This window comes from Branchiostoma belcheri, unplaced genomic scaffold (assembly GCF_001625305.1).
Source record: "Branchiostoma belcheri isolate BF01 breed outbred unplaced genomic scaffold, Haploidv18h27 scaffold57, whole genome shotgun sequence".
Taxonomy (NCBI): domain Eukaryota; kingdom Metazoa; phylum Chordata; class Leptocardii; order Amphioxiformes; family Branchiostomatidae; genus Branchiostoma; species Branchiostoma belcheri.
Window position 1 is genome coordinate 877,882 of NW_017804209.1, and position 26,670 is coordinate 904,551.

At 45.4% G+C, this 26,670-nt stretch overlaps 3 protein-coding genes across 3 annotated transcripts; all 3 read left to right on the plus strand.

The window, feature by feature from the left end:
• Nucleotides 1-3,037: 3,037 nt before the first annotated feature.
• LOC109481641 lies at nucleotides 3,038-5,399 on the plus strand. The gene is made up of 3 exons (XM_019784219.1): nucleotides 3,038-3,569; nucleotides 3,970-4,205; nucleotides 4,419-5,399. The coding sequence occupies exons 1-3, from the start codon at nucleotides 3,038-3,040 to the stop codon at nucleotides 5,397-5,399; spliced, it is 1,749 nt and encodes a 582-aa protein (XP_019639778.1).
• Nucleotides 5,400-6,768: 1,369 nt separating this feature from the next.
• LOC109481717 lies at nucleotides 6,769-9,837 on the plus strand. The gene is made up of 3 exons (XM_019784310.1): nucleotides 6,769-7,918; nucleotides 8,576-8,983; nucleotides 9,514-9,837. The coding sequence occupies exons 1-3, from the start codon at nucleotides 6,770-6,772 to the stop codon at nucleotides 9,751-9,753; spliced, it is 1,797 nt and encodes a 598-aa protein (XP_019639869.1). The 5' UTR covers nucleotide 6,769; the 3' UTR covers nucleotides 9,754-9,837.
• A 2,742-nt stretch (nucleotides 9,838-12,579) lies between these two features.
• On the plus strand, nucleotides 12,580-26,388 carry LOC109481715 (glycogen [starch] synthase, muscle-like). The gene is made up of 17 exons (XM_019784308.1): nucleotides 12,580-12,969; nucleotides 14,619-14,800; nucleotides 15,787-15,825; nucleotides 17,034-17,186; nucleotides 17,597-17,791; nucleotides 18,444-18,588; nucleotides 19,069-19,186; nucleotides 19,887-20,007; nucleotides 20,664-20,770; nucleotides 21,141-21,200; nucleotides 21,589-21,667; nucleotides 22,108-22,221; nucleotides 23,039-23,165; nucleotides 23,448-23,605; nucleotides 24,200-24,301; nucleotides 25,145-25,222; nucleotides 26,139-26,388. The coding sequence occupies exons 1-17, from the start codon at nucleotides 12,876-12,878 to the stop codon at nucleotides 26,373-26,375; spliced, it is 2,109 nt and encodes a 702-aa protein (XP_019639867.1). The 5' UTR covers nucleotides 12,580-12,875; the 3' UTR covers nucleotides 26,376-26,388.
• Nucleotides 26,389-26,670: the final 282 nt, after the last annotated feature.

Consider the following 26,670-nt stretch of genomic DNA (forward strand, 5'->3'; position numbering starts at 1 on the left):
AACCATTAAAAACTCTTCAGTCTGTTGTCATTATGCCAACACAGTACATCATTGAAGAGTGGTCCATTGGCTCTCTCCATGATTTCTTTCTTATCAATTACTATTTTGTGAACATTTTATTGCAAGAAAATGAATGAATTACCCACATACCAATCGTCATACAGTCGGGAGCTGTAATAGGTTTGATAACCAGGCTGTTTAGTACGTACGAATGTGATTTCCTAAAGGTTGGGGCATGATTTTGGCGTGTTCGGCTCGGAACCAAGAGGTCCCGGGATCGAATCCTACCCATGCCATCGATCCTGTGCCCTCGGCAAAGGCAGGAGTAAATGTAAAATGAGTACCTAGCTTCGGTTAGGGACGTCCCTCGGATAGGACGTTAAATGGAGGTCCCGTGTTTGGGGAGAGCCATACCCCACACACGTTAAAGAACCCACCGCACATATCAAAAAGAGCAGGGGTCCTTCCCAGTGTGAGTGGTTCAGACCTTACAGTCCGGTCTTACGCAGCATGTACTTACATGTACAAAACTGTTGTTTTACGCCTAATAGCAGTTTACCGGCTATGCGAAACAAAACAAGGTCGTCCAGAGTTCAGCCTATTGTTCCGCACAGGTGTCAGGAAACAGAGTGGAAAGTGAGCCGTAACATAATGCCATATGGCATTGACAAAAAGTAAACGTGGCAGTGTTTTCGCAAGGGGAGGTGGATTTTGAGATACCTGGAAATGAGTAACCGATAGTCAAAACGTCTAGCTACACAATACATGACAAGAAATAATCAATGTGGTCCTATCGTAGGCTGACACCTTTCCCAACATCACTACTACACAGTAATCTCTAAGCAGACCATACGGTGGCAAGGCAGTATATCCATTGGCCAGAGGAGTGTCCATTAGCCATCGATGGCCGTGCAAACTCCTATGGCTAATGGATATTGTCTTGCCACTGAAAGGGATCTGCTTTGAGATTACTACGTAGCACTACATTGTGTACTACCCTTACGACTACAGATGGCTAGTAGTACTATTTTCATCCCCACTACTAAGGTCTCGGTTATCCGTGTGTACGTAAACAAAGAGGTCATGACTTCCTTGTTGAGAGCTCGCTGCAATGAAAGGAACGGGGATATATTAAACTGTGCGCCTCTGTGGTGATTGTTGTGTGACATGATACGATACCTTGGTGTATAGGCCCGTGTGACATCCACACCGCGGCCGCGTGACTTGTGAACTGACACCTGCACTTCTCGGTACAGGTCAGGGCTTTCCCGGTAACATCCAAGGTTGTCGTAGGATTTTGATGTCGTGAGATTCCCATGCAGAGACCAAACAACCACGACAAGGGTCCAATGCAGCCTTTTCGGTAACAAGGCAGCTGAATTTTGTACGACATACGTGCGACTGTCCCAAGAATTCCCTCAGTTTGTGATCTTGATCTTACGAAGATCGCACGATGAATGTGAGACTCCTTGTTGTGAGCTCTCTCCCAGTGAAAGGAACTGGGATATAACTGTGCTTTTGTATGCTGTGTGACATGGAACGATACCCCGGTGTTTAGGCCAGTGTTATGACATCCACACCGCGGCCCCGGGACTTGGGAACTGACACCCGCACTTCTAGGTACTGAGGTTGACATTCCCGGTAACTACGCGATCGCATTCGTCGCACTTGTTGCGGTAGGATTTTACAACCACCGTTACGACAGGCCGTGACAAGGATTGAACGTTAATAGCCTTTTTCGGCAACACAAGGCCCTTATTTAAACGTCGATGAAGGATAGACGTCCAGGTACAGGTAATAAGATACGTCAAAAAGCAGTTAAGCAACTGGATATGATTTTGGGAAAATCATGAGTAACTACTCTTTGGCGTACAAGACCAGTCATAATCTACGCAACCATCTAGCCATAGACCTTAAAAAAGGCTTGTTAAATACTCATAAGCTCAGAATGGAATCGTCCACAAACGTTTTAATATATCAAACACTTGAACACGCGAAAACTTGAAATGGCCATACGAAATTAAGAATACGGATATTTCATACAATACATCAACCATGTATGACACAGATGTACTCATATTGAATTATAAGTTCACTTCGAACAAAAACTCCAACATATGCATACCCTGTCCTGGTGCTCGCCAGGTGCCATTTTACATGGATTACCAGTGTTCAGCGGGCCAACACGGCAAGGCCGCATTCTAATGTCTGTTAATCGTGCCTGGGGCAAATCTACGTTCTTGGATCATGATGCGAAGACTATCTAGAACCTTACCCATTCAGGCACAGACTAGAGAGTTACGGTTCTGGATAATACGATAGGCCGTCTCTCTAGTCTGTACCTGAATGCATTTTTTTTATTATTATTTTATTATTATTTCCAACATGTAATCACAAGACGTGGTGACGGCGCACTCAAGTTTTTTTAACTTATATTAATGCCGCCACCAACACAGGGAACAATAAAATACTCATTTATTTTTTCACATGAGCGAAGTGAGGAAAGTCGTGTAAAGTGCCTTTCCCAAGGGCACAAGATCGGTGGCATGTCAGGACTCGAACCCTTGCAAGGCCTTTTGTTCACAATAAACGGATATACGATCTGTCATCACCGGTAACCCAAGCGTTTATATTAAACAATGAATCACCTGACAACTTTAAACATTGGTCGGTGCGCGGGAAACGGTATAGCCCGGGGGTCAGAAGAGGTCGCCTGTACCTTACGGACGTTGCTAGGCAACAGGTTGACATCCTATTCACAGAAGGTCATGATTGTTAGTTGGTGGACTGCCGAGTCATTGCGTAGTTTTTAACTATACACATGACCTCTGTCTAGTCACGGTTTGCTGTCGATGCGAGCGAACCGCCAGGCTAGCCTCATAGGCTGACATCCAAAATTCAAAGTAATAGTTTTCAGAAGTTTTCATTTTGGGTCTACCTTGCTGTGCCGTACTGAGAGACAGCAAGGAATTTGAGCTGGACACGAAAAACAGGAGGTAGGTTGCTTTGGATTTGGTACAAGCGCACGCCAGAGCGGATGGAAGGATCCGACACCACAACCCCCGTAGTGCCTCTCGGCCGCAGTGGGAGGTACGGTCGCTGCGGGTCGTGTACGTGTCCGTGTACATGCGGCGGTGTGTTCGCCCGCTGGTGCCAGGGACCATTCTGGTGGACCAAATGGCTGCGGACGCGGCTCGGCAACGACGTCAGCACCAAGACGGCGGGCGCGCTTGTCGCCCTGCTGACGTTCTTCCTGGTGGGTTTCGGGGCGGCCACCGTCTTCCTTAATTTGGAGTGCACGCGGTCTAACCCCCTGGAGATCCTTTACACCTCGGTGGTGGCAGCGGGTCTGGTCAGTACACTTATGCTGTTATGGGCCGCGCTGCGAGACCCTTACTATAATGCCATGGTAGAAGAAACAGAAGAAGAGGTGAAAGAGGACCGCGTGAAGTCCGTCGCGACGTTCGTCGTGCTCGTGTTGCTGGGTGTCGCCTGCGTCGTCGTGGACATCTCCGCCATGTACGTGTCGGGCTCCTGTGGGTATCTGAAGGACTGGATCCTGCCCTCAGGTTGATTTGATTTGATTTATTAGGCTGATAACACATATGTATACAGCAAGACTGCCCAACTAGCCGGAGGCTATTATAAAGGGCTAGCCCTCATAACAAGAACATAAACAATTCGGAACAGGTAACAGTTAACAGTGTCAGTTACACAGTGTCAGTGTCAGATAAACATACTATTACATAACAGACGTTGCGGTCTAACGTTAACAAGCTATGAGATCCGGCCTAGTCGTCGTGCGTTTACTACAATTACATTGTGTACTATATTTACATGTCAGGTTAACATACTATTACATAACAGATGTTGCAGTAAAATCTGGCCTAGACGTCATGCATTTACTATAATATTACGTTGTGCACTATATTTACATTGTCAATACAATTCTATTGAACTCGTATCCAGGTCTCCACACAAGCACGGCGTTTCACGCGGTGAGGCTGGTTTTTGTGGTGGCGCAGGTCTGCTCGGTCGGGTGGCTGCACGCGACGCGGAAGTGGGCCAAGCAGACCGTCGGCGCCGCTTCCCTCACGGCGCTAATCGTCATGGCGGACGCGGCGTCCTGGCTGTACCAAGTGTCCGAGAGCACCGACGTCATCTGCAACACCTCCAGCTGTTGGAGCGCCGTCGCCCCGACAACCGTCACCCCGACAACCGTCACCCCGGCAAACGTCACCCCGACAACCGTCGCCCCGACAGCCCAGCCGTGCGAGGTGAGCGACCGGGCGACGCACTGCGACTTCCTCACGCTGAAGCGCTACTGCGACCCGCTGATCGGCCAATTCAGCCTCGTGGCGGCTGCCACAATGCTCGCCCTGTGGTCCAAGGCGCGGGGTACCCAACACGCAAGGGAGAGCGAGCCAGTCGTAGACCGACGACGGCCGCGGGACTTTCACGGGAAAGCAGCAGTGGTTTGGTTTGCTCTTCTTGTCGTCATGTGTGTCTTCTCGGTGGCGCTCTTCATAGTCACGCAACAAGCCCTGCCACCGGCCGCCGAGACTACAACAGCGCCGAGATGGCAGACGACGACACCGAGATGGCAGACGACGACACCGAGATGGCAGACGACGACACCTCCAACTACAGCCGCGCCAAAATACGCGGACTATCAAGCCGTCCTTACCTACCAAGGGTTCAAAGTCGCGTACGTTTTCATCTTCGCCCTGACAGCGCTTTCGGCTGAGGCCAGGAGCAGCTCCGCCGGCCGGCTGGACTACAGGCCACACGCTGCCGACATCGCGCTACTGGTCCTCGGCGCGATCGGCACGTCTGCCTTCCACTTGCTGTCGTTCTTCGCGCTCGCGAGATCGGAAAGCGTAACAGGCGAGGACCTGGGGAACTCCGGCTGCCACCTGTCCGTGCCTCCAGAAGCCAGCACTTTCATCCATCTTCGCGCCCTTCTAGGCTTGGACGCGTCGCTGAGCACCCTTCTCATCATCTTCCAAACCACGTTCCTCCTCACCGCCCTGTGCAAAGCGCAGGACGGCGGATCGCTGAACACCCGCTACAACTTGCTCGCGCTGTTCAACCTCTGCCTCTGGATCAACGGCAGTTTCTTCGAGGTTCAGTCCGAGCCCACGACCACCTGCTGGACGAGCCCCGTGCAGCGCGTGGCCATCGTCGGCTACTGGAACAAGCTGGTGCACCTGTTCTACCCGCTCTGCATGCTGTACTGGCTGCTGTCGCTGGTCGCTACTCTAACCCTCCGGCTCAGGAGCGCCGTGCTGAGCCCACACCACGAGGCTGGCCGCCGGGTTCAACCAGGGACAATCCAGCCGGCACAACGTCGACTCGAACCTCTCACGAACAGCACCACAGATGCCATTTTAAACTAAATCTCTCAAGAACAACACCACAGATGCCATTTTAAACTAAATCTCTCAAGAACAACACCACAGATGCCATTTTAAACTAAATCTCTCAAGAACAACACCACAGATGCCATTTTAAACTAAATCTCTCAAGAACAACACCACAGATGCCATTTTAAACTAAATCTCTCACGAACAACACCACAGATGCCATTTTAAACTAAATCTCTCACGAACAACACCACAGATGCCATTTTAAACTAAATCTCTCAAGAACAACACCACAGATGCCATTTTAAACTAAATCTCTCAAGAACAACACCACAGATGCCATTTTAAACTAAATCTCTCAAGAACAACACCACAGATGCCATTTTAAACTAAATCTCTCACGAACAACACCACAGATGCCATTTTAAACTAGTCGTAAACGTGGCCTTTAAAAGTGACTCTTTTCTCGAGGCTAGAAGTCTACTAGAGTCAACAAAAGATGTACAGGCAATGAAGTGTTCATTTGATTTTTTATGAGTTTATCATAAATTCCTCAACACAATTTTGTATCAATTTAAGCTTACGTTGTGTTCACTTATGCTTGTATGTATATGCCTTTGTACATGAGTTTAATGGTGGCGTCAACCTGTTTCGTAAGACTGAGTGTATGTAACTGTCTCTACGTACTTTTTAAAGAAAAAAACTTGGATATTTATCCATCTTTCTCTTTTTAGCATTCGCTGTTGAAGAAATAAAATTTGAACAATGAACAATTTGTCCCGATGAGAGTTTTTACCAGTGCACGTGAGAGAGAAAAAGAGGGAAAGAGTGAGAGAGAAAGAGGATGGAGAGAGTGAAAGAGAAAGAGGATGGAGAGAGTGAGAGAGAAAGAGAGAAGAAAGGATGGAGAGGGAGAGAAAGAGGATGGAGGCGAGGCCAAAACACAGGCTTTTAGATCTATGGTATTTACTAGAAAGCATCAATGTTATATACAAATCCGCGCTAAGAAAGAAAGCATGGCCCTCTTCACAATGGTAAAGAAAAGGTCTGTTGTACACAAAACATGGGAAGCTTCCAAAACATGACCCATTCAACAACTGCCAAAAGGAAACAAAGAAAAAAACTACTTCATTACCGCAAAGCACGTGTTTCTGCCACCCGATCCGAGGTATGGATGTCAAAAACAAAGGACGAGCAAACAACTTTGAGCGCAACGATCTCTACGTGCGTGACGTTTCGAGGAAACCACCCCTGGGGTCCTGCCAACTTCAAAGAAGTGAAATCAATCAGACGTAAACAGAACACGTCCTGCGTTTTGTGTATATTTTACTGCGTACCACTCGAACCTCTGGTCGTGTATACGTACACCACCCACACTCGAAAAAGGCAGTTGCGTCCGACCGATGGCCTCTAGAGAAGACCTCGTAGCGGTTCGGAAGAACCGACTGCCCGCTTGCTGCTCCTGCAGTAGATGTTTTCCCAACTTCGCGACGAAATGGGTCGGCAGACGTCTGGACGGTTCTCCCGGCGCGAAAATCGTGATCAGCATCGCCGTTTTCCTGGTCGTTTCTGTAGCCCCTTTAATGTCCCTGGCCATCAATGACGCCATGGACTGTGAGAAACAGTGGGAGAGTCTGAGGATTATTTTCATCGTGCTTGTCTACCTGGGGATCCCATGTGTAGCGGTCATCGCGTATGTCATTCGGCGGGAGCCCTTTGTGCGAGAGGACACCGACCAGGCCGGGGTTGGAGCAGCGGAAGGTTTGGAGCTGTCGCTTCTTTTCGTACCGGTCGCGCTGCTGGCGGTCGGCTGCGTCGCGCTGGACATTGAGTTCCTCCTACTCTACGGTTCCTGCGCCCATCGCGACGAGGGAGCCTTTCCCGTCCAACCCAGCTACGTATACTCCAGCGGTATGGCGTTTCACGTGGGCAGACTCCTCCTTGTGGTGTCCCAGACGGCCATGCTCGGGTGGTGCTTCGGCACCAGGAGCTTCGCCAGGCAGAAAGTCTACACGGTTCTCCTGTTCACGCTCGTCGTCCTGGCCGACCTGGCCTCCTGGTTTTACGAAATGGTGGACAGGCCGTCGGTCCTGTGTAAGACCGTCAACGTCAACGACGTCGTCGTTAACAACGTCAGCTACAAATTCGTCAACGTCGACCTGACATGCTGGGACGCCACCATCGATAAGTCGAGCTCCTGTAATTACGCTACAGGAGGGGACACGACGATAAACTTGTTCACGGTGGAGTACTGTACGTTCGTGAAGTTCCAGCTCTACTGCCAGCCGCTGGTCGGAACTTTCGCCCTCCTCTCCCTCGCCACGATGTACTACATGTGGGCCAAAGCGCGTGAGGGGGAGGGGGGCGACGGCGCGGCGGCGACAGGGCGCCAGACCGTCCCGAATACGCGCCACGCGGCGGGCCCGCTCATGCGGTTCTTCCTGGTGACGGTGGCCGTTCTCTCCGTCGGATTGTGGGCGATCACCCAACAGGCCACCACGGTGTCCAACAAACCGGACTACTACAAAGTCATCCTGTATTACTCCTGCAAGGTATTTGTCGTCTTTGTCGCCTATTATTACACGGTCTCTAGGTGCTGTGTTTTACTCGAGATCGTTAAAAGTTCATGATAGCTGCTGGCTCTCTTGGATTTGACCCTTGTTGGCTGTATAACTGAGAGATTTGTACGATAACTAATTTCGTCTACGAGGTATTCTCTTTATGATACCAGCTGCAGTGACGATGTCGGCATCTGTTTGGTCCTTCCTGTACTTTGGTCAGTCCATCCTTTCCACATCACATCACATCCAATATACTGAGAGAAGCGCTCTATCTGTACATTAAGTCCATCTTCTCTTCATGATACGAGCTAGCGTACCCTGGAATCCAGAGCTCGTTTTCCGGGCCGCAAGAGCCCTTCGCCCGCTGGTGTAAATTACCGCTACGCCTACGGGGGAGTCTAGCCCGGGGGGAGTTCGGCTGGCCGGACAACGTACAACGTAGTTCTAGGGCCGGAAAAACCCCTCGGGCTCAACTCCCCGGTAGCAGTAATTTAGATAGGCGGGCGAAGGGCTCTTGGCTGCCGAAGGAAAACGGCTAAGAGTCCGATACTAGTTTAGCATCCAGGGTATACATTAAGTCCATCTTCTCTTCTTCATGATACGAGCTAGCGTGACGATGTCTCCATCTGTCTTCCTCCCTCCCTCCAGGTCCTGTACTTCGGCCTGTTCATCCTGTCCACGCTGGCGGGGTGCGTGCGGGTCCAGGCCAGCGGGCCGTGGGAGTTCCGGTCTCGGGGAGCCGTTGACGTGCTGCTGTTGCTCCTCAGCGCGGCGGGAGCCCTGTGGATGAACGTCCGGGGTCTGGAGGGATGGGCCAAAGCGTCGGTCGACCTGGCGAGGCAGGGCTGCCCTCACGACGCGACGCCGGCAGACTTCGTCAAGCTGCGAGCCCTGCTGATGGCCGACGCCGTCCTGAACCTGGTCCAGCTCGTGCTGCAGACGACGTTCGTGTTTTCGGCAACGACGCACGGGCGGCTGGAGGGGAGGGTCGGGTCACACTGCGGGCTGCTCTGTCTCTTCAACATCTGCGTCTGGGTCAACGGAAGCTTCGTCGAGGTTTGTAGATGTACATGTTTCTATGTCTGTACACCCTTCGGCGGAAGACACCAGCTTTTGTACATTTGTGAATTTGTATCTATGGATTTGTGTCTGTGTTTTGAGCCTCAGGAGCAGTCCCCAAGAACATTTAGGCCGGCTGATTCCTCCTATACGTGTATTTGGTATATTGCCCCACACCTCCTCCACCCATCCTGTAAATTTCACTACGTGCATGTCTTTATAAGATAGGGAAATCTGTTTTTCTTATAATTGTAATGTAGATTGCTAGCTCCACCACATGAAATGATATATATCATTCAGTCGTCGCCTTGGCAATGATTTTTATTGCCTCAGCCTTGTTGTCTTTGGCTCCCAGGTGCAGTCGACGCCGCAGACGACCTGTTTCACTACGCCTGTGCAGCGCGCGTCGTTCGGGCCGGCAGACTGGAACGTGTTCGCGCACCTAGTTGTTCGTACAGTCTGGCAGCTTAATTGGTTCTCTACTCTTTTAGTTTATCTTTGTATTTTTTGTTGTCTTTGGCTCCCAGGTGCAGAGGACGCCGCAGACGACGTGCTTCACTACGCCTGTGCAGCGCGCGGCGTTCGGGCCTGCTGACTGGAACGTGTTCGTGCACCTGCTGCAGCCCGTCTGCACGTTCTACTGGCTCTGGTCGGCCCTGCTCATGCTGCGCCTGGTACTGCGGCAGGGCAGGCCGCCGCCGCGCCGCGGGAACGGAGGAGCCACCACGGTACACGTCGGGGAGGCCGCCAGCATCACTGTCGGCTGATGTCGCCAGCTCCTCAATAACTATGGACTGAACCCCTGACTGTTGTCTTTTTAAATGTAGTACAGTGTTCTGCATCAAATGTTGTCCGGGAAATTTATAATGTATGGAACATGTGTTTTTATTGGTTTGTTAATCGTACGCCTATATTGATTGCAAACCTGTAGTTTTCATATACTAATGTTTTGTAAATTGGTTTACAATTCAGTTGTTTTTAACTGCGAAGAACCAATAAATCCATCTTGAATCTTGATCCAGATACCTGGAATCCAGACTGCGGGCCTGGCAAATCTACATGTACGTTCTTGGATCATAACCGTCGAAGACTATTCCTTCTTTCCTAGACGGTACCGCAGAGTGGAACTCGCTGTCACCAAGTACAGTACTGGCATTGTCATTAGATAGCGTAGATTTGCCCCAGGCACGTGTTATCGAAGACTATAGAAAGTGCGGCCTTGCCGTGTTGGCCCGCAGGACAGTGGAAATCCATGTAAAATGGCACCTGGCGAGCATCAACAGGGGTATATTATATTTTTTTTTCGAAGTGATTTCTTATTGTTATGATTCGATATGGGTGCACCTGTGCCACGTATGGTTGATATTTTGTATTCAATATCCAACAAGCATTCTTTATTGTCGTATGGCCATTTCAAGTTCTCGTGTTTGACATACTAAAACGTTTGTGGACGAATCAATTGTGAGCTTATGAGTATTCAACAAGCTTTTTTAAGGTCTATGGCTAGATGGTTGCGCAGATTATGGCTGGTCACACATTCACCGGGCAATCTTCTTAAGATGGCAAACGGAGGGTCGTATGAAAGTCGGGTTGCTGAAAAAGTCTATCAGCGTTCAATTCTTGTCCCGGCCTGTTGTAGAATCCTACGGCAAAATAAATCGTGCGACGAATGTAACGCGTAGTTACCGGGAAAGTCCACCTCAGTACCGAGAATTGCACGTATCAGGTCCCAAGTCACGCGGTGTAGATGTCAAAACGGCGAGCGAACAAACACGAGTGCGAAGGCCAAAAACAGTCACTTAAGTAACTGGATATGATTTTGGAAACGGTCAGGCGTTTCAGGTAGCATCCACTAGCTTTCGTCAGTGACACCGGAGAGTTGTCAGAACAGTGTATGAAGCACACACTGACAGAGGTAAACACCAGGGGGGGACCTGCAAGGGGGGGGGGGGTCCCGACAACGCTCTACTCTCGATTACGCTTTACGTTAAATTCCAAGTGGCTACAACGCATTACGTAGAATTAAAACGGCGAATACGCTCTACGCAAAATGCGAAGAGCGGTCCGTCTACGCTCTACGTAGAATTAAAACGGCCGATTACGCTCTACGGAAAAGGGCTTGCGGGCCCCTACCAGGGTGTCGTTCATGTCACACAACAATCACCGCAGAGGGGCACAGTTTAATATATCCCCGTTCCTTTCATTGGAACGAGCTCACAACAAGGAGGTCATGACCTCTTTGTGTACGTACTCAGGAAGAACTGTGACCAAGCGGGGACGACCATGCCTAATCTCCAAGCAGATCTTTCAGTGGTCGCAAAGAGCAAATTCCATCATTTTACTTTCCAATTCAGCCTACCTCCATGCTAGCCTGGGTGCCATCCCCGGCAGTATTCGCCTGCTCTATAATGTTGCTAGCTACCACTGTACCAGGCTACCTCCATGCTACGAAAATATGATGACAAAATGCAATCCAAATCTTTTTTTTAAATATTCTGCTGTATTTCAACTCGAAGTAGGGTCGCTAGAGGTCCAATACTGTCAAGATGTTAATAGGCCATGTTGATTTGATTATATGGATGACATCCACGTGCGCATGAATTTTCGGCAAAGTTTCCAGAAAAAAAAAAGAGTTACGCAAAATGCGAAGAGCGGTCCGTCTACGCTCTACGTAGAATTAAAACGGCCGATTACGCTCTACGGAAAAGGGCTTGCGGGCCCCTACCAGGGTGTCGTTCAAAAAAAGTTTTCAACCATACTGTAAATTGTACAAAACAGTTGCAAAATGAGCAAATATATATACCGTAAGTTGGAAAAAATATATTGGGAAACGATAACTTGTCGTAGAATGCCAAAATCAAACGAAAACCGTACTCTTAATTTGTTCAACCTTCTTGACCACGTAGATTTCATAATGAAAGCAATTTTTTTTGCCAAACCTTTTTTATTCGCACGCTCGCATCAGTTTTGGGGTTCCCAGAGGATGTCATCCATAAAATCAAATCACCATGGCCTTGGCCAGAACAGTGAAGTGTCAAAAGTATGCAAAATCACGAAAATGTTATAAAACTTTTCCAAGTCATAATTGCCTGAACAATGTTCTAACGTTAGATAATCAACGAACCAACAAGAGTTCCAATACTGTGAGGTAGTAGAACTGAGGTGACAAAAACTTTCCCACCAAAACGAGGAACACCGCTCATTTGCTGAACGTCTCAGGCTACAATATATTTCACTGAGAAATATTATGATATATTCTTTTCTGCTATTTAAATGTATTTTACCTACAAGACCGGCGTCACGTGGTGTCTTTGCGTGTTTGCGGTCACGTCTGCGCTAGTGACGTCAGAGCACAAGGTCAGAGTTGAACGGAACGGACTACTAGCATTTATAGGGGGTTAGCAAAATAATTTTACTTCTCCTTTTAATCAACCAATTCTTATACTTTTCAATTTTTGCCATCTTGGTAAAAACGTAACAATTTTTCTTTGATTAGCTTTAAGTTATCGTGATAGCTTCGTAGAGAAAATGTTGTTTATATTTTATGTAACTTGACATGGTATGACCCGCTGGCCATATGACATGTCCTACATTTGGATCGTGTTTCGCCGGGGGTGACTGGAGTTCGGACGGGTCTTGAAGAGGAACTGTGGCCTTCCTGAGCTTGCCGCTTGCTTCAAGACATTTTCCGCAACTTCTTACCCGCCCGTGCTGCTTTCTTAAAGTCTTGTGGAAGACATTCGAGCATCGGTGTGAGTGAAAAACCGTACAAGCGTTACCGAAACGGATTTTCGCCGCCCAGTACTACTAAGTGTGCACCGGTGACCAACAACGTTTAGCGTGTCTTACTAAAGTCCTAAGGACTTGGCGAAGCTCCTTAAAGTTAAAGATGGATGGTGACTACGCTGACTACGACGACAATGGACCCATGGGGACCCAGAATAAGTGGGTGTTCGAAATCTCCTACGAGGTCGCAAATAAAGGTGAGTTGAGAACACGCTAGCATAGCATGCCAAAACTGGGGGTTTTGGGGACTTCGGGGTCTTTGGGAGCTTTTATGTGCTATTTTCTGATTGCATATACTATATAGACTGGCCTGGTTGAATTACCCCCGTTTTTTAGAACTGGGCTAATCAGAAAACAGCCGAAGACCACCAAACCCCCAGTTCTATAAGCCTGCTACGAAGGCTAATAAGAACACGCCCCCCTCCCCACGTACTTCGGCTGTTGCCGAATATGTGGTGTGCGTCCGACGCTTATGGCGACATGTATGCACCATGCATCTCACGTGGATTACGTAGGAATAAAATGCCAACTTCTGTAAGATTTTATCCTAAATATACTATCATTTGAACGATTTATAAAGCTCCCGCGATCACTTTTTTTATAAAGTTGTCTCAGGTGCTATAAAATTTTAGTCCTTTTTTCTTTAAACACCCATGTAAATTGATAAAAATTATATCTGAATTCAGTTTTGTGCACAGATGACAACATATACATTCTGGTGACAGTCTAGTAACGAAACTCCGATTGCAAAATTGCTCCAAAACAAGACGCGAAACGGTTTGCTCTGGTGTGATCGATCTGCCAATAGTTAAGTGTTTAAAGCGTGTGTATTTTAAATCCACACGGATACGCCCCTTTCTGTGACCTTCAAAACAACGTCTGGTTTTCGCTCCAAGGTTTGACTCCAGATTCCTGCCAGACAACACCAAGAACACAAGGAGAAATCACTGTATTTTCTCTGCGTTTTTGCTCCGAAATCAGTAACTTTTTTTGCTGAATTTAGTGTTAGATTTAAGGCTGTATCTAGCCTATTTAACTACGAACTGTACGTAAACAAACTTAGTTATCTAGGTTAAACTCTAGCTACAGCATAAAACCTACGTAGCTCCTAAATGTAGAGCACAGAAAAAGGGTTGAAACATTATTTCAAACACTTTTGCTTATACTAAAAGATAATAGACATTTACAAGGAACATTAACTTAAGATTAGAAGTAAAACTGCATTGGTGACCATGTAATGTGTGTTCAGCCTATCTCAGCTGGAAAGGTCAAGCAGAGGTCACCCCAAAAGGTTGCCACCAGTTGCATCATAGAAACAGCTTCAGAATTGGTGGAATTTTCATAGAATCACCAGCTGTGTTCAGAATGACCTTCATAAACGTGTGTGAAGGTCAACATGACCTTGAGAAAGTGCTAGGAAGTGCAGTGGAAGTGACTGCATTCTTATACCCCCCCCCCCCATTGTGTATAATGTAAACAAACAAACCTGTTTGGGCATGCATAGGTAAGGAGTAACTTGGAGACAACTTTAAAAGGTGCTCCTTATAGAGGAACGTGTTAAACCATGTGCATGCGCAAACAACATCTATTAACCCAGGCGTTGCAGTTTATTTAAAAGTGACTCTATTATATACTTTCAAGTATTTTTGCATGTATTTTTCAAATTGCATGCAATTTTGTATAATAATGATATGCAATGGGTTTAACGTTTAGATCCAGACTTTTGTCTTTAAATCTAAGTGACTGTATTTAATGATGAAGTGTTTTCTTGAATTGCAGAGTTACAAAATTTTGACATTCTCATCAAAAGTTTACAGCAATTATAAACTTTCCCCCCCCCCCCCAGTTGGTGGGATCTACACGGTGATCCGCAGTAAGGCCGGTGTGACGGTTGACGAGCTCGGAGACCACTACTGCCTGATTGGTCCGTACAACGAGAACTCGGCGCGCCTGGAGGTCGACCCCATGGAACCGACCAATGAGATCATGCGCAGGACCCTGGAGAACATGCGGGGCAAAGGGGTCAAGGTCAGTAGGGGGTCAAGGTCATCATCATCATTGCTGATTTTTTTGCTGATGTAAATTTTGCTTCAATCCATATATAGGCCATGCCACACAAATTTAATTAGTTGGTTCTTGGATTTGAAAAAAAAAACAGATTTCAAATTATGAATTGACCAAAAGATGCTCTTATTTTGGCTTCAACAGTTGAAGAAAGTCCTTGACTAATCCTAACTTTTTTTACAGTTTTTCCATCTATCAGTGTAGTGGTTTAATTAAAGGCTTGAAATTAATTGTGTAAATTAGCCAGTCCTGTATGGTTCCTATCATTATAGCATTTGGGCCTGCATGTAATAAATACATAATCATAGGATGCTTGGATTTGTTTTTTCTTGTCACCTTGTCACTTTATATTTCTTCTTAAAAAATCAAAGAAGCAACAAATTAAATTATTATGGTCTTACTGGTGCTTGAATCCTGTGCCCAAGGCAAATAACTTGACTTACATGGCAAATTATATTAATAAAGGTAATGTCATACCTTAATTTGTCATCTTCATGAAAATAGAATCAAAATTCAAAAATTCATTAATCCTTTTGGGAATCAGACAATTTTCACACACAAATTTCTCAGTTGCTAACTTAAGAAAACTTGTGTAATTTCTGTGATGGTCCCACATTAGCCTCCTTGTCCAGGATCAGTCTTTTTTTGAGGGGGGGTTCTTATTTTCTGATCAAACGTAGATCACACGCATGAAAAATTTTGGCTGCCAAGGCAACCCTAGTATGCCATTCCTGGAACATACTAGGAATGCCATACTAGGCTTAGGGCCGGAGCTTGAATACGTGCGATCTACGTTTGATCAGAAAATAAGCGCTGATCCCATAAAGCCTGCCAAGGAGGCTAGTCTCACATTTATTTAATATCAAATTGCTGTTAAAAAATAAAAAATAAAAAATTTAAAAGACGAAGCTCATTCCACCCTCCCATGTTGCATGGCGACTGTTCTGCAGGTAGTGTTTGGGCGCTGGTTGATAGACGGCTATCCCAGGGTGAGTACACCTCTGTCTCTAACCACCAACACTTATATCCACAGGTCGAATACGGACGCTGGCTCATCAACGCCTACCCACGGGTGAGTGGTACAGTCCGGTTAGCATGCTGCATGGTGGTACCTGCACTTATGCACGGAACATACCATTCAGAGATCATTAGGGGTGTGTGAGAAAATCAGGGGGTGTTAGAAAATGGAACTTTTAAAATTAACCTTTAAAGAAATCCATTCTTCAGCAATGTCACCACTGTGTTTCTTTCATGTTTTTTCATAATCCACTGATTGGGTTAACTTACTAAGTATACTTGTATATAGTGATGCATACCTAAACCAAATTTTAGGTTCAGGTCCGGATTCAAGTCCAGAGGTTTAGGTTCAGGTCCGGACTTGTAAGTCCGGACCTAAACCCAAGGCATATACAAAATTGCATGTTGGCAACCTTGCAATGTTGTCTGGGTGAAACTTTGGCCACATAACATGGAGGCCGGTACTTGACGATGCCTGATGGCAATGTTTTCTTCATTTTGCAGCAAAGATTTTGCAATCTACGGAAGGTTTTAGGTGGTTTGGAAAGAAAAGGAGTATGTGAAATGGTCTTTTATGGTAATAAGTCCGGACTCGGTTCTTGACTTTTAGTTTTTTTTGGACTTGAACCTTAACATTCTTACAAGTCCGGATCCAAGTCCAGTGAACCGGTATGCATCACTACTTGTATACAATGTAACTATCCATAGAAAAGGTTACGTAGTACTTGCTTTGGATTGGTCAACTTCAACAGTTTAACAATGAAGCAGAAGTAACTGTTACTGTTAGTTACCACCGTTAACAGTTTGACTCACTCACAATAACCACAACCTTGTTGCGCAATTTTGCATTGTTTGACCTTGACCTTGTGTGCCGGTTGTGTTGTTTGACCTTGATCTTGTGGTTTGGTTGTGTTGTTCGACCTTATGTTTCGGTTTGACCTTGACCTTGTGTGCAGGATATGTTTTTGAGCTTGTGTGCAGGTGGCATTGTTTGACCTTGACCTTGTGTTCTAGTTTTGTTGTTTGACCTTGACCTTGTGCGCAGTTTGTGTAGTATAACCTTGTGTTGTTTGACCTTGTATGCAGGTTTGCATTGTTTGACCTTGACCTTGTGTACAGCTGGCAGTTTGACCTTGACCTTGTGTGCAGATAGTGTGTTTGACCTTGACCTTGTGTGCAGGTGGTGCTGTTTGACGTTGGCTCGGTGTCGTGGAAGCTGGACGAGTGGAGAAAGGAATTCTGGGAGGTAGCGGGGATCGGGATCCCGTGGCCGGACCGGGAGTGCAACGACGCCGTGCTGCTGGGGTTTCTCGTGGCCTGGTTCCTCGGCGAGGTCAGTTGGGATCATTTCTGGTTATGAGTTGCTTATTGCAAGTTCTTGCCCGAGGGCTAATTGCAAACAGACATTGACAAGAAAAATGTGGTGATATAAAACTATATGCTAACATGAAGTTCTACGTGTAATTTAACCCAGTCTATCTCTACTTAAATCTATTTCTGGTGGTGCATTGGATTACGTTATGTAGCAAGTAGCAGGACAGAGTTGGAGGGGCTGGTCACCATCACTCACTCACTCACTGTCTGGTTTATCGTCTGTTGTTCCCAGTCTTCTGAGGGTTAGATGTGCTTGCACTGTGATACTGGGGCTTGATGGCAGCCCGCCACTTGCGTCTGTCCTGTGGGTTGATGTTGTCTAAGTTCAAGTGGTGGAAGTCCTCCCTTACATATGAATTTCCTCCCCAGTTCCGAGCCCAGTGTGAGCAGTGTGAAGGTAAGCAGTACCTGGTGGCGCACTTCCATGAGTGGATGGCGAGCGTGGGGCTGGTCCTGTGCCGCTGCCGTAACATCGACGTGTCCACCATCTTCACGACGCACGCCACGCTGCTCGGCCGGTTCCTCTGCGCGGGGAACGTCGACTTCTACAACAACCTCGACAAGGTGGGTCACAGGGAAACACAAACAAACAAACACTACCTTTCGTCAGTGGCACTGGAGACTTGTCAGAAAGACTGTTTTTTAAGCAAGAACTATTGATTGATATGCAAATGAGTGAACTTCAAGACACACATTTTTTTGGAAGTTCAAAAGGAAACAAAAGTTAGACAAGACAAGACAAGGATGATGCAAATTAGCCTGCCTTTCTGACAAGTCTCCAGTGTCACTGACAAAAGGTAGTGGATGCTACCTAAAACGCCTGACCGTTTCTAAAATCATATCCCATTTCTTGAGTCACAGTAACTGTTTTTTGGCATATCTAATTACCAGTAGTATTACCTGGATGTCTAACCTTCACTGACGCATGTACGCGTGTCCCATCTGTAGTTTGACCTGGACACAGAGGCAGGAAACTGTGGGATCTACCATCGGTACTGCATGGAGCAAGCGGCAGCACACTGTTGCCACCTAGCAGTTTTGGTGCAAACTGCATGTATAATATATACATATTTCCCTACAGTTTGACCTGGACACAGAGGCTGGAAATCGCGGGATCTACCATCGGTACTGTATGGAGCGGGCGGCCGCACACTGCTGCCACCTAGCAGTTTTGGTGCAAACTGCATGTATAATGTATATATATTTTCCCCTACAGTTTGACCTGGACACAGAGGCTGGAAATCGTGGGATCTACCATCGGTACTGCATGGAGCGGGCGGCCGCACACTGCTGCCACGTGTTTGCCACCGTGTCCGACATCACTGCGCTCGAGGCAGAACATCTACTCAAAAGGAAGCCAGGTACTTTTCTTTTTTTTCTCTCTTTTTTGTATTATTTTGCATAAATTTGTGTGACCACTCACTTTGGAACATATTAGCAAAATGGCCACAGTGCACTGATGGTCAATATAGTCAAATTTTTGAATGCTCGAGTTAATAGGAAAATGTGGCTACAATGGCAAGGTGGTCACTAGCATTGGACACTGTCATGTATAAGCAAAGACACACACACACACACGCACACACACACCAAAAACAATACCTCCATTTTTCATGGAGGTAGAAAAATCAGTGACGTTTTGATTTGATTTGCCTGTGGGACAGAGGCAGCTGTTGCTGGTGTTGCGTCCCACACATAAAAACAAATACAGGACAGGACAAGACAATACTCATTTGCACTCGAGTTACGTGTAAGTGAGGAAAGTCGTGTAAAGTGCCTTTTCCATGGGCACGAGTCGAGCTGTTACATCACACCTCATTGTGACGTTTTCACTGTTTCAGACATCGTGACTCCAAACGGGTTGAACGTGCAGAAGTTCCAGGCGATCCACGAGTTCCAGAACCTCCACGCCATCGCCAAGGAGAAGATCAGCGAGTTCGTACGAGGACACTTCTACGGGTGAGCACACCAAGGTCATTTGTACTCACTGGTAGCGTGCGTAGTCCAGTGGTTAGCGTATCCTGCCTCTGGACCGAGAGGTTGGGGGTTCGATCTCCACTGTCGTCGCTCACATGACATACACGCTACTGAAAAGGGTCGCAGTCCTTAGGACGGGACGTTAAGCCGTGGTCTGCTGTTCATTGTGCTCGTCGAAAAGATCTAGGGGAATTTCCCCGGTACAATGAACCTGTAAATACAGTACATAGCGTCTGTCTTCTCTGTCACGACCAGTGGAAGATTAGCTCTTCAGTGAGCTAAACTGGTTTGAGATCACTATCATTTTCACTCGTCATAGGTTTGCAAGAGAATGGGGTGGGGGGCTAGTATAGCAAGGTTGCTTGGATGTAGACTACCGGTAGTCACCACTATTTGGAAAACATTTAATGGTGATGCTTACCATTATGTTCATGAGACCTCATCCCTACTTATTTACCTTTACATTATTGTGCTTTGGACTGGTATATATAACATTACAACATTAAATGTTTTATGTTTTGTTTTGTTTTTATTACGTAATGCAAATAAATGATGATGTTGATGGTACATTACAGCTAGGGGTGCCAACCTCTAGGCAGGTTTCTAAATCATATTTTATAATTTGAGACAAATTTTCAGCAGACTTCGTGAGAACCTTAATCGTGTCTGCACCTTTTCCCAGGCACTACGACTTTGACATTGACAAGACGATATTCATGTTCACGGCCGGCCGGTACGAGTTCTCTAACAAAGGAGTGGACATGTTCCTGGAGGCACTCGCAAGACTCAACTACTATCTCAAGGTCAGACTCTACTACATGTACTATTCTCAAGGTCAACGTTTGGGCATTTGTACTTTGCAGCATCAAACATGGATCTCTAGAATCACACTTTGTATCATTTTGTTGTAGATTATTAATTAATTAATTACAGGTTATTAATTTCTATTTTATGAAATCAACCTGGTAGAAGTACAGGGTACATGTACGTCTGAATTACCTAAAGAAAACTAGCTTGATGTGAGAGATTCTTGTGCATACAGTGTTCTTGGGAGACCTTTGAGCATAGGGCCCCCTATGCTGTAATTTGGACCCCGTATGCTGTGATATGGACCCCTATGCTGTATTTCAACCAGCATATTGGTGTTTCAATGCACAACTTGAGCCCTGATAGTTATTACACTTCTGTACCTGACCCCTATGCTGTGAAAAAATCGTGGTGAGAACCCTGGCATACTCTGAGTACCACACGACTGCTATGATTAAATTTAAATTATAATAATTATTGCAAATTCAGGCCATACTTTGTTTGCCTTAAAGTTTATAGTCCTTAGAGCTGTCCTGAGGTCATGTGTAGTTAGCACGCTGGATCATAGTTCAACCCTCTGACCCTGACCTTTGCCCCTTCCTCTGACCCTGACCTTTGCCCCTGCCTCTGACCCCTGACCCTTGCCCTGCAGTCCTCCGGCAGTGAGATGACGGTTGTCGCCTTCATGATCTTCCCCGCCAAAACTAACAACTTCAACGTCGACTCTCTCAAGGGCCAGGCTGTCGTCAAGCAACTCAGGTGGGTTTTCCTGTTTATTGATAGCTTTTTGTTTGCCTGTACAACATGCTATTTAGATGATCAAGGGTTAGATGTAACAAGTCGATCGGTGTAATGTAGCCAGCTGCCGCCGCGCCGCGTGCCTGCAAAACTGGTGTGTTACGCTGGCAGGCGGTTATACCGGCTATACAGATACAGATACAGATTTGTCCTTGGTGCTGTCCTTGGTGCTAAAAACCAAGTATTAGAATGCAGTAGAGAGCCAGGAAGGGGTGACTTTGTAATCGTCAGTCAAGTTCAACTTGGCAGTCCAAAGGGTTAGATAGTCCATGACTGACACTATTTCTAATAAATGTATGAATTTTCATCTGAAGTGTGATTTTCCCCACAGAGAGACGGTACAGGAGGTGCAGAACGATATTGGGAAGAGGATTTTTGAATCATGCCTTGGGTAAGTAAGTATTACATGACATACATGTAGGCATCAGGGTGAACACTTTGTATTATCATGAACACGAATGTCCTTATTGCATGGCATGGAACAGAAAACAACACTTTTTGCATCATCCTTGTCTTGACTTTCCAAATCAATCAATAGTTCATTTTTATAAACCTGCTTTTCTGACTACTATCTGACGAAATGTAGTGGATGCTACCTGAAACATCTGACTGTTTCCAAAATCATATCCAGTTGCTTGAGTAACTGGTTTTTGGCGTATCTTATTACCTGGATGTCTAACCTTCACGAATTAAAACAACACTTGTATAACAATCTTCAAAATTTTGGCTTGGTTACCATTTGTTTGTTTGTTTGAGCTTTGTTGTTGTTTTCCTTGCAGCGGCAGCATCCCCAAGTCTGAAGATTTGTTGCAGTCGGAGGATCTCATCAAACTGAAGAGGTGCATTTTTGCTGCACAGGTGGGGAAGTACTCCACATCACATGCAAAACAGAACAAAACAGAAAAGAGTGGATTCTGCAGTAATTGTGGGCTGGTTCTAGGATTTAGACTCCAGTGAAAATGTGAACCTACAATGTATCTTTGGTTATGCTGAGGTCACATTCCCAAACCGGGACCCAACCAGGCAGTCTTACGGAACGAAAAAGTATGATACAAAGACAACAAAGCACTGGGTCAGTCTACTGAGGAAGACCAGAGTGACTGGTTGAAAGCTCTAAGTGAGAGAACATTTTGTGTTGGATCTAAAGTTTTAACTTTAAACATGTAACTACCAACACAGATGAACTTTCATGATAACATTACATACATAGTATATTCCATAGTAGATGACTATATTGTTATAATACAACATATATTTGTATTTCGAATGTATAATAATTTTTCTTTTTCCATCTGCAGCGTCCGAACCTCCCTCCTATCTGCACCCACAACATGACAGACGATGCCAGCGATCCCATTCTCAACCACGTTAGGAGAATACAGCTCTTCAACAACAGGGCTGACAGGGTTAAGGTAACAAATTCTCCCTACATCCTCTTTATATCCCATTCTCAATCACGTTAGGAGAATACAGCTCTTCAACAACAGGGCAGACAGGGTTAAGGTAACAAATTCTCCTTACGTGACATCTTTATATCTGCTATACCACCTTAACCTCAATTATGTTAGGAGAATTTTTTAGCTTTTCAACTATGAAATTTAGAAAAATCTAACCCTTCCCATTTCATATGGTATAATTCAAGTGTTACAATGCCATGATGTACATGTAATCGTCCTCTCATCTTGAGACATTGTTGCGAATTTCCCCTCTCAGAATTTTAGCTCTTCAACTATTTTGATTTCTTTCTTAAACCCTACACTTTAGTCTTTTGAGCCATGACTGTTTAAATATGGTGACCTTTTCATATCTATATACAAAATGTATAATAGAACACTGTAAATAAATGTGACCCAATGCCATGAAGGTTTAAGTAATCCTTTCATTGTGCAACGCTGTTTCATTTTGTGTTTAAAGTTAAAACTTTTGGTCCAACACAAAAAATTCTCTCACCTACAGCTTTTGACCAGTCGCTCCGGTCTTCCTCAGTAGACTGACCCAGTGAAGCTTGTCACGTGGCTTCTTTGAAGTGTGATGTCAACACTGGGTCAAAGCTTCAAGCCTCACTGGGTCAGTCTACTGAGGAAGACCAGAGTGACTGGTCGAAAGCTCTAGGTGAGAGAATTTTTTGTGTTGGACCAAAAGTTTTAACTTTAAACATGTAACTACCAAGTTGAACTTTCGTGCTGTTTCGTTTTGTTTTTTCATCTTGTGACATTGTTTCCCGCCCAGATCGTGTTCCATCCCGAGTTCCTCTCGTCGACCAGCGCTCTCCTGGCCATGGACTACGAGCAGTTTGTACGCGGCTGCCATCTGGGTGTGTTCGTTTCCTACTACGAACCATGGGGATATACGCCAGGTAAGCCAACTGGATTTATATTTTCTGAAAAGTCAGACATTTCAGACAGCATTGACCATCTTCCATCAGTAACTGAGAATGATCATGACATGATATAAAATGGAGGAAAACCGATGATCTCTGCAAGACACAGTCCAGGATATCTATTGATATTCTATTGGCTATTATATCTATTGGCAGCCTGTCATTTGCCTCAATCCTGTCGATTCACACAATATAAGTTAACTAACTTAAAGGTTGTAATGCATTTCTTAAATGTGTTTTCTGCCCCCCTCCCCCCAGCGGAGTGCACAGTGATGGGGATCCCGTCCATCACCTCCAACCTGTCCGGGTTCGGCTGCTTCATGGCAGAACACATCGCAGACCCCACGTCTTACGGCATCTACATCGTCGATAGACGCTTCAGGAACCCTGAGGAGTCTGTACAGCAACTCGCTGGGGTAAGATGAGTGAGTGAGTGAGTGAGTGAGTGAGTGTGTGGATGGATGGATGGATGGATGGATGAATGAATGAATGAATGAATGAATGAATGAACGGCAGAGCACATCGCAGACCCCACATCTTATGGCATCTACATCCATATCGTCGACAGGCGCTTCAGGAACCCTGAGGAGTCTGTGCAGCAACTCGCTGGGGTAAGACGGCGAATGAATGAATGAAGGAAGCCTAGGAAGGAATGAAAATGAATGAATGAATGAATGAGAGTGGGTGGGTGAGTGAATTGAATGAATGAATGAATGAATGAATGAATGAATGAATGAATGAATGAATGAATGAATGAATGAATGAATGAATGAATGAATGAATGAATGAATGAATGAATGAATGAATGAATGAATGAATGAATGAATGAACACATCGCAGACCCCACCTCCAGCAGAATAATCAAATCCTGGATAGTGAGTGAGTGAGTGGGTACATTACATGTATTAAGTATATTATGTATGTAAAGTGTTTAGGATATAGTGTTAAGACAATAAAGTATTACATTTTGTGTATATAAGTACAATATTTGTTTAATACCTTTCCCACAGCACATGTTTGACTTCACGCGGCAGTCCCGCCGGCAGCGGATTATCCAGCGGAACCGTACCGAGCGGCTCAGCGAACTGCTCGACTGGAAGAGTCTGGGACTGGTACGACAATTTCTTTTCTTTTCTTAAAGAGATTCACTCTTTGTCTTGTATACATACATTACTGTAATTTCTGATTATTTTCACTGTACTGTTACATGTAATGTTCACTGATTTCACTGTCATTTCTGTACTGTGAACTTATCATTTCAACAAATAATTCCTGGACTTTCTTTTTCCTGCTTCTGTTGCCACCGTGAATATATAGTTCCGTGAACATGTACATTTTTCTCAGACCATGAACTTTTGCTACCGTAAACATAGAGTGAATTACAGTATTAGTTTTAAGTAGAGATAGAAAGTTAGATTAATTATAGATCGTAGAACTTCATGTTGCGGCATAAAGTTTCATACCACTCCTCTGCACTCATTGTTCCTGTCCATGTTCGTTGGCAGTTAGCCCTTGAACTTGCAATTGGCACGAACTTACAATAAAGAAATTATCAATTATACATGAAACTGTGTACTTTAAGAATGTGTAGTGACCAACTTTTGTTACATTAGCAAAAACAGACCTCGTTTGTTGCAAGTGGCATTAAAGTAGCACTAAATTTGGGAAGAGTGTTGACTAGTTGAATGAAGTCATCATGTCAGCATAATGTACTGCGCCTGCGTTTTCGTTGGATTTTTGGTCAACGTTGCATCAGAATTTTGCCTGTTGCAGAGGATATCTTTTCCTACATCACATTTGCAAACTACAGATGGGATGTTAACCTTATATGACCTTGTATGTGACGTTCTGCTGAAGTGCTATGCACAAAACATTGCGGGTTTAGTGCAGGTGCAGTACGTTCTGCTGACGTGCTGATGAAGTCTAACTCCTTACTACCCTTTCTCCCCTGACAGTACTACCGGAAGGCTCGCCAACTGGCTCTCTTCAAGAAATACCCAGAAGCCATCAGGCCAGACAGTCCCAAGACTCCGGTAGGTCTCACACCGATGTATTTCTCTTCTCACGGGAAGGTCTCTCACAGCAGTTTTCTGTTTTCAATGGAAAGACTGTAACTTGTCATAATTCTATGGTGAAGAGGTCACCAAGAATGTCGCAAAAATAAACTCATTCAGCAAGTTTTAAGAAATTTAAACTATTAACAACACAAAATAATGGATATTAGATTAGTCACTGATGATCAGTGATGGCAATTCCATAACTTAGTGTCTAAAAGTTTAAGATAGACATGGACACCCTGATGTTGTTAATATGTTTACCTTCGCAGAAGGAAAACATGTTGCTTTTGCTCAGTTTCTTCCTCTTCTTCTTTCTTCTCGAAAGTCAATGACATGGACTGTAGCAACACCCTGTGGTGTTGTTGGGTTACCATATACATGTATATACCAGGACAGAGTTGGAGTGGCTGCTAACATATACATTGTATTATATATGAAAATGTTTGAGTAACAATATTCAGAGCAGTAGTGTGTTAGGCTAGACCAATGGACCTATACCATTATTACGTCACAGTTTGTTTACCGCAATGAATGCCGGTCAATCGACGTTTATATTGTACAGGGGTGCGTAGCGCGGTGTGTGCTTGTGTAGCGTTAGCCTAATATAAGGCTTTTAATACAGTACTACTTTCGTCTAATGTCACAACTAAATCACCCATGCGGCATGTAATGCTGTGTCAACACAACTAGACGCAGCAAAAATCAGACATACCTTACTTTGAAAACTTTGAAATGATCTTTATTCTTTAACTGACTGTTCTAGAATGTTCTTTAGAACAGGTAAACAAACTGTGACGTAATAATGGTATAGGTCCATTGAGAAGGTAAACATTGCTTTGCAAATGTTACCTTTCTAATTTAAGATGAATGGCTTTATTTTTCTTTTCCACAGCAATTCCGGTACCCTCGCCCTGCGTCCGCACCCCCGTCCCCGGGAAGTTCCCGCGCCTCCACCCCGCTCCCATCCGAGCACGGGGACGACGACGAGGACGAGAGTTACGACGACGAGAGCGACCCCAACTTCCAGCCGCCAATCAGGATGGTCAGCCGCGGGTCAGAGGTCTTCGAGCGGAGCTACCCCGTCATCAAACCGATCATCAAGAAGAATTCAAATTCGAACGGAAATTAGGCGTCCAATCATCAGGAAGGATTCAAATTCAAATAGGGTGATATAACACCAGTCGGCCATGTTGGAGGGTTATACCAGGAAGCTCCCCGGTCGCCAAGCCAATCATCAAGAAGAATTCAAATTTGAACGGAAATTAAGCATTTTCTCGTCTCAATAGGGTGTTTACAATCCTTTATTTCCTTTAATTTATCATGTGATATGATACCGGTCGGCCATGTTGGAGGGTTACACCAGGAAGCTACCCCATCATCAAACCAATCATCAAGAAGAATTCAAATTTGAACGGAAATTAGGC

Coding starts and splice junctions, on each gene's coding strand:
- LOC109481641 (XM_019784219.1), top strand. CDS start 3,038: ATGGAAGGATCCGACACCACAACCCCCGTAGTGCCTCTCGGCCGCAGT. Junction 3,570..3,969: donor GGACTGGATCCTGCCCTCAG/GTTGATTTGATT, acceptor ACTCGTATCCAG/GTCTCCACACAAGCACGGCG. Junction 4,206..4,418: donor GCGCCGTCGCCCCGACAACC/GTCACCCCGACA, acceptor CACGCAAGGGAG/AGCGAGCCAGTCGTAGACCG.
- LOC109481717 (XM_019784310.1), top strand. CDS start 6,770: ATGGCCTCTAGAGAAGACCTCGTAGCGGTTCGGAAGAACCGACTGCCC. Junction 7,919..8,575: donor TCCTGTATTACTCCTGCAAG/GTATTTGTCGTC, acceptor CCCTCCCTCCAG/GTCCTGTACTTCGGCCTGTT. Junction 8,984..9,513: donor TCAACGGAAGCTTCGTCGAG/GTTTGTAGATGT, acceptor TTTGGCTCCCAG/GTGCAGAGGACGCCGCAGAC.
- LOC109481715 (XM_019784308.1), top strand. CDS start 12,876: ATGGATGGTGACTACGCTGACTACGACGACAATGGACCCATGGGGACC. Junction 12,970..14,618: donor CTACGAGGTCGCAAATAAAG/GTGAGTTGAGAA, acceptor CCCCCCCCCCAG/TTGGTGGGATCTACACGGTG. Junction 24,302..25,144: donor ACTGGAAGAGTCTGGGACTG/GTACGACAATTT, acceptor CTCCCCTGACAG/TACTACCGGAAGGCTCGCCA.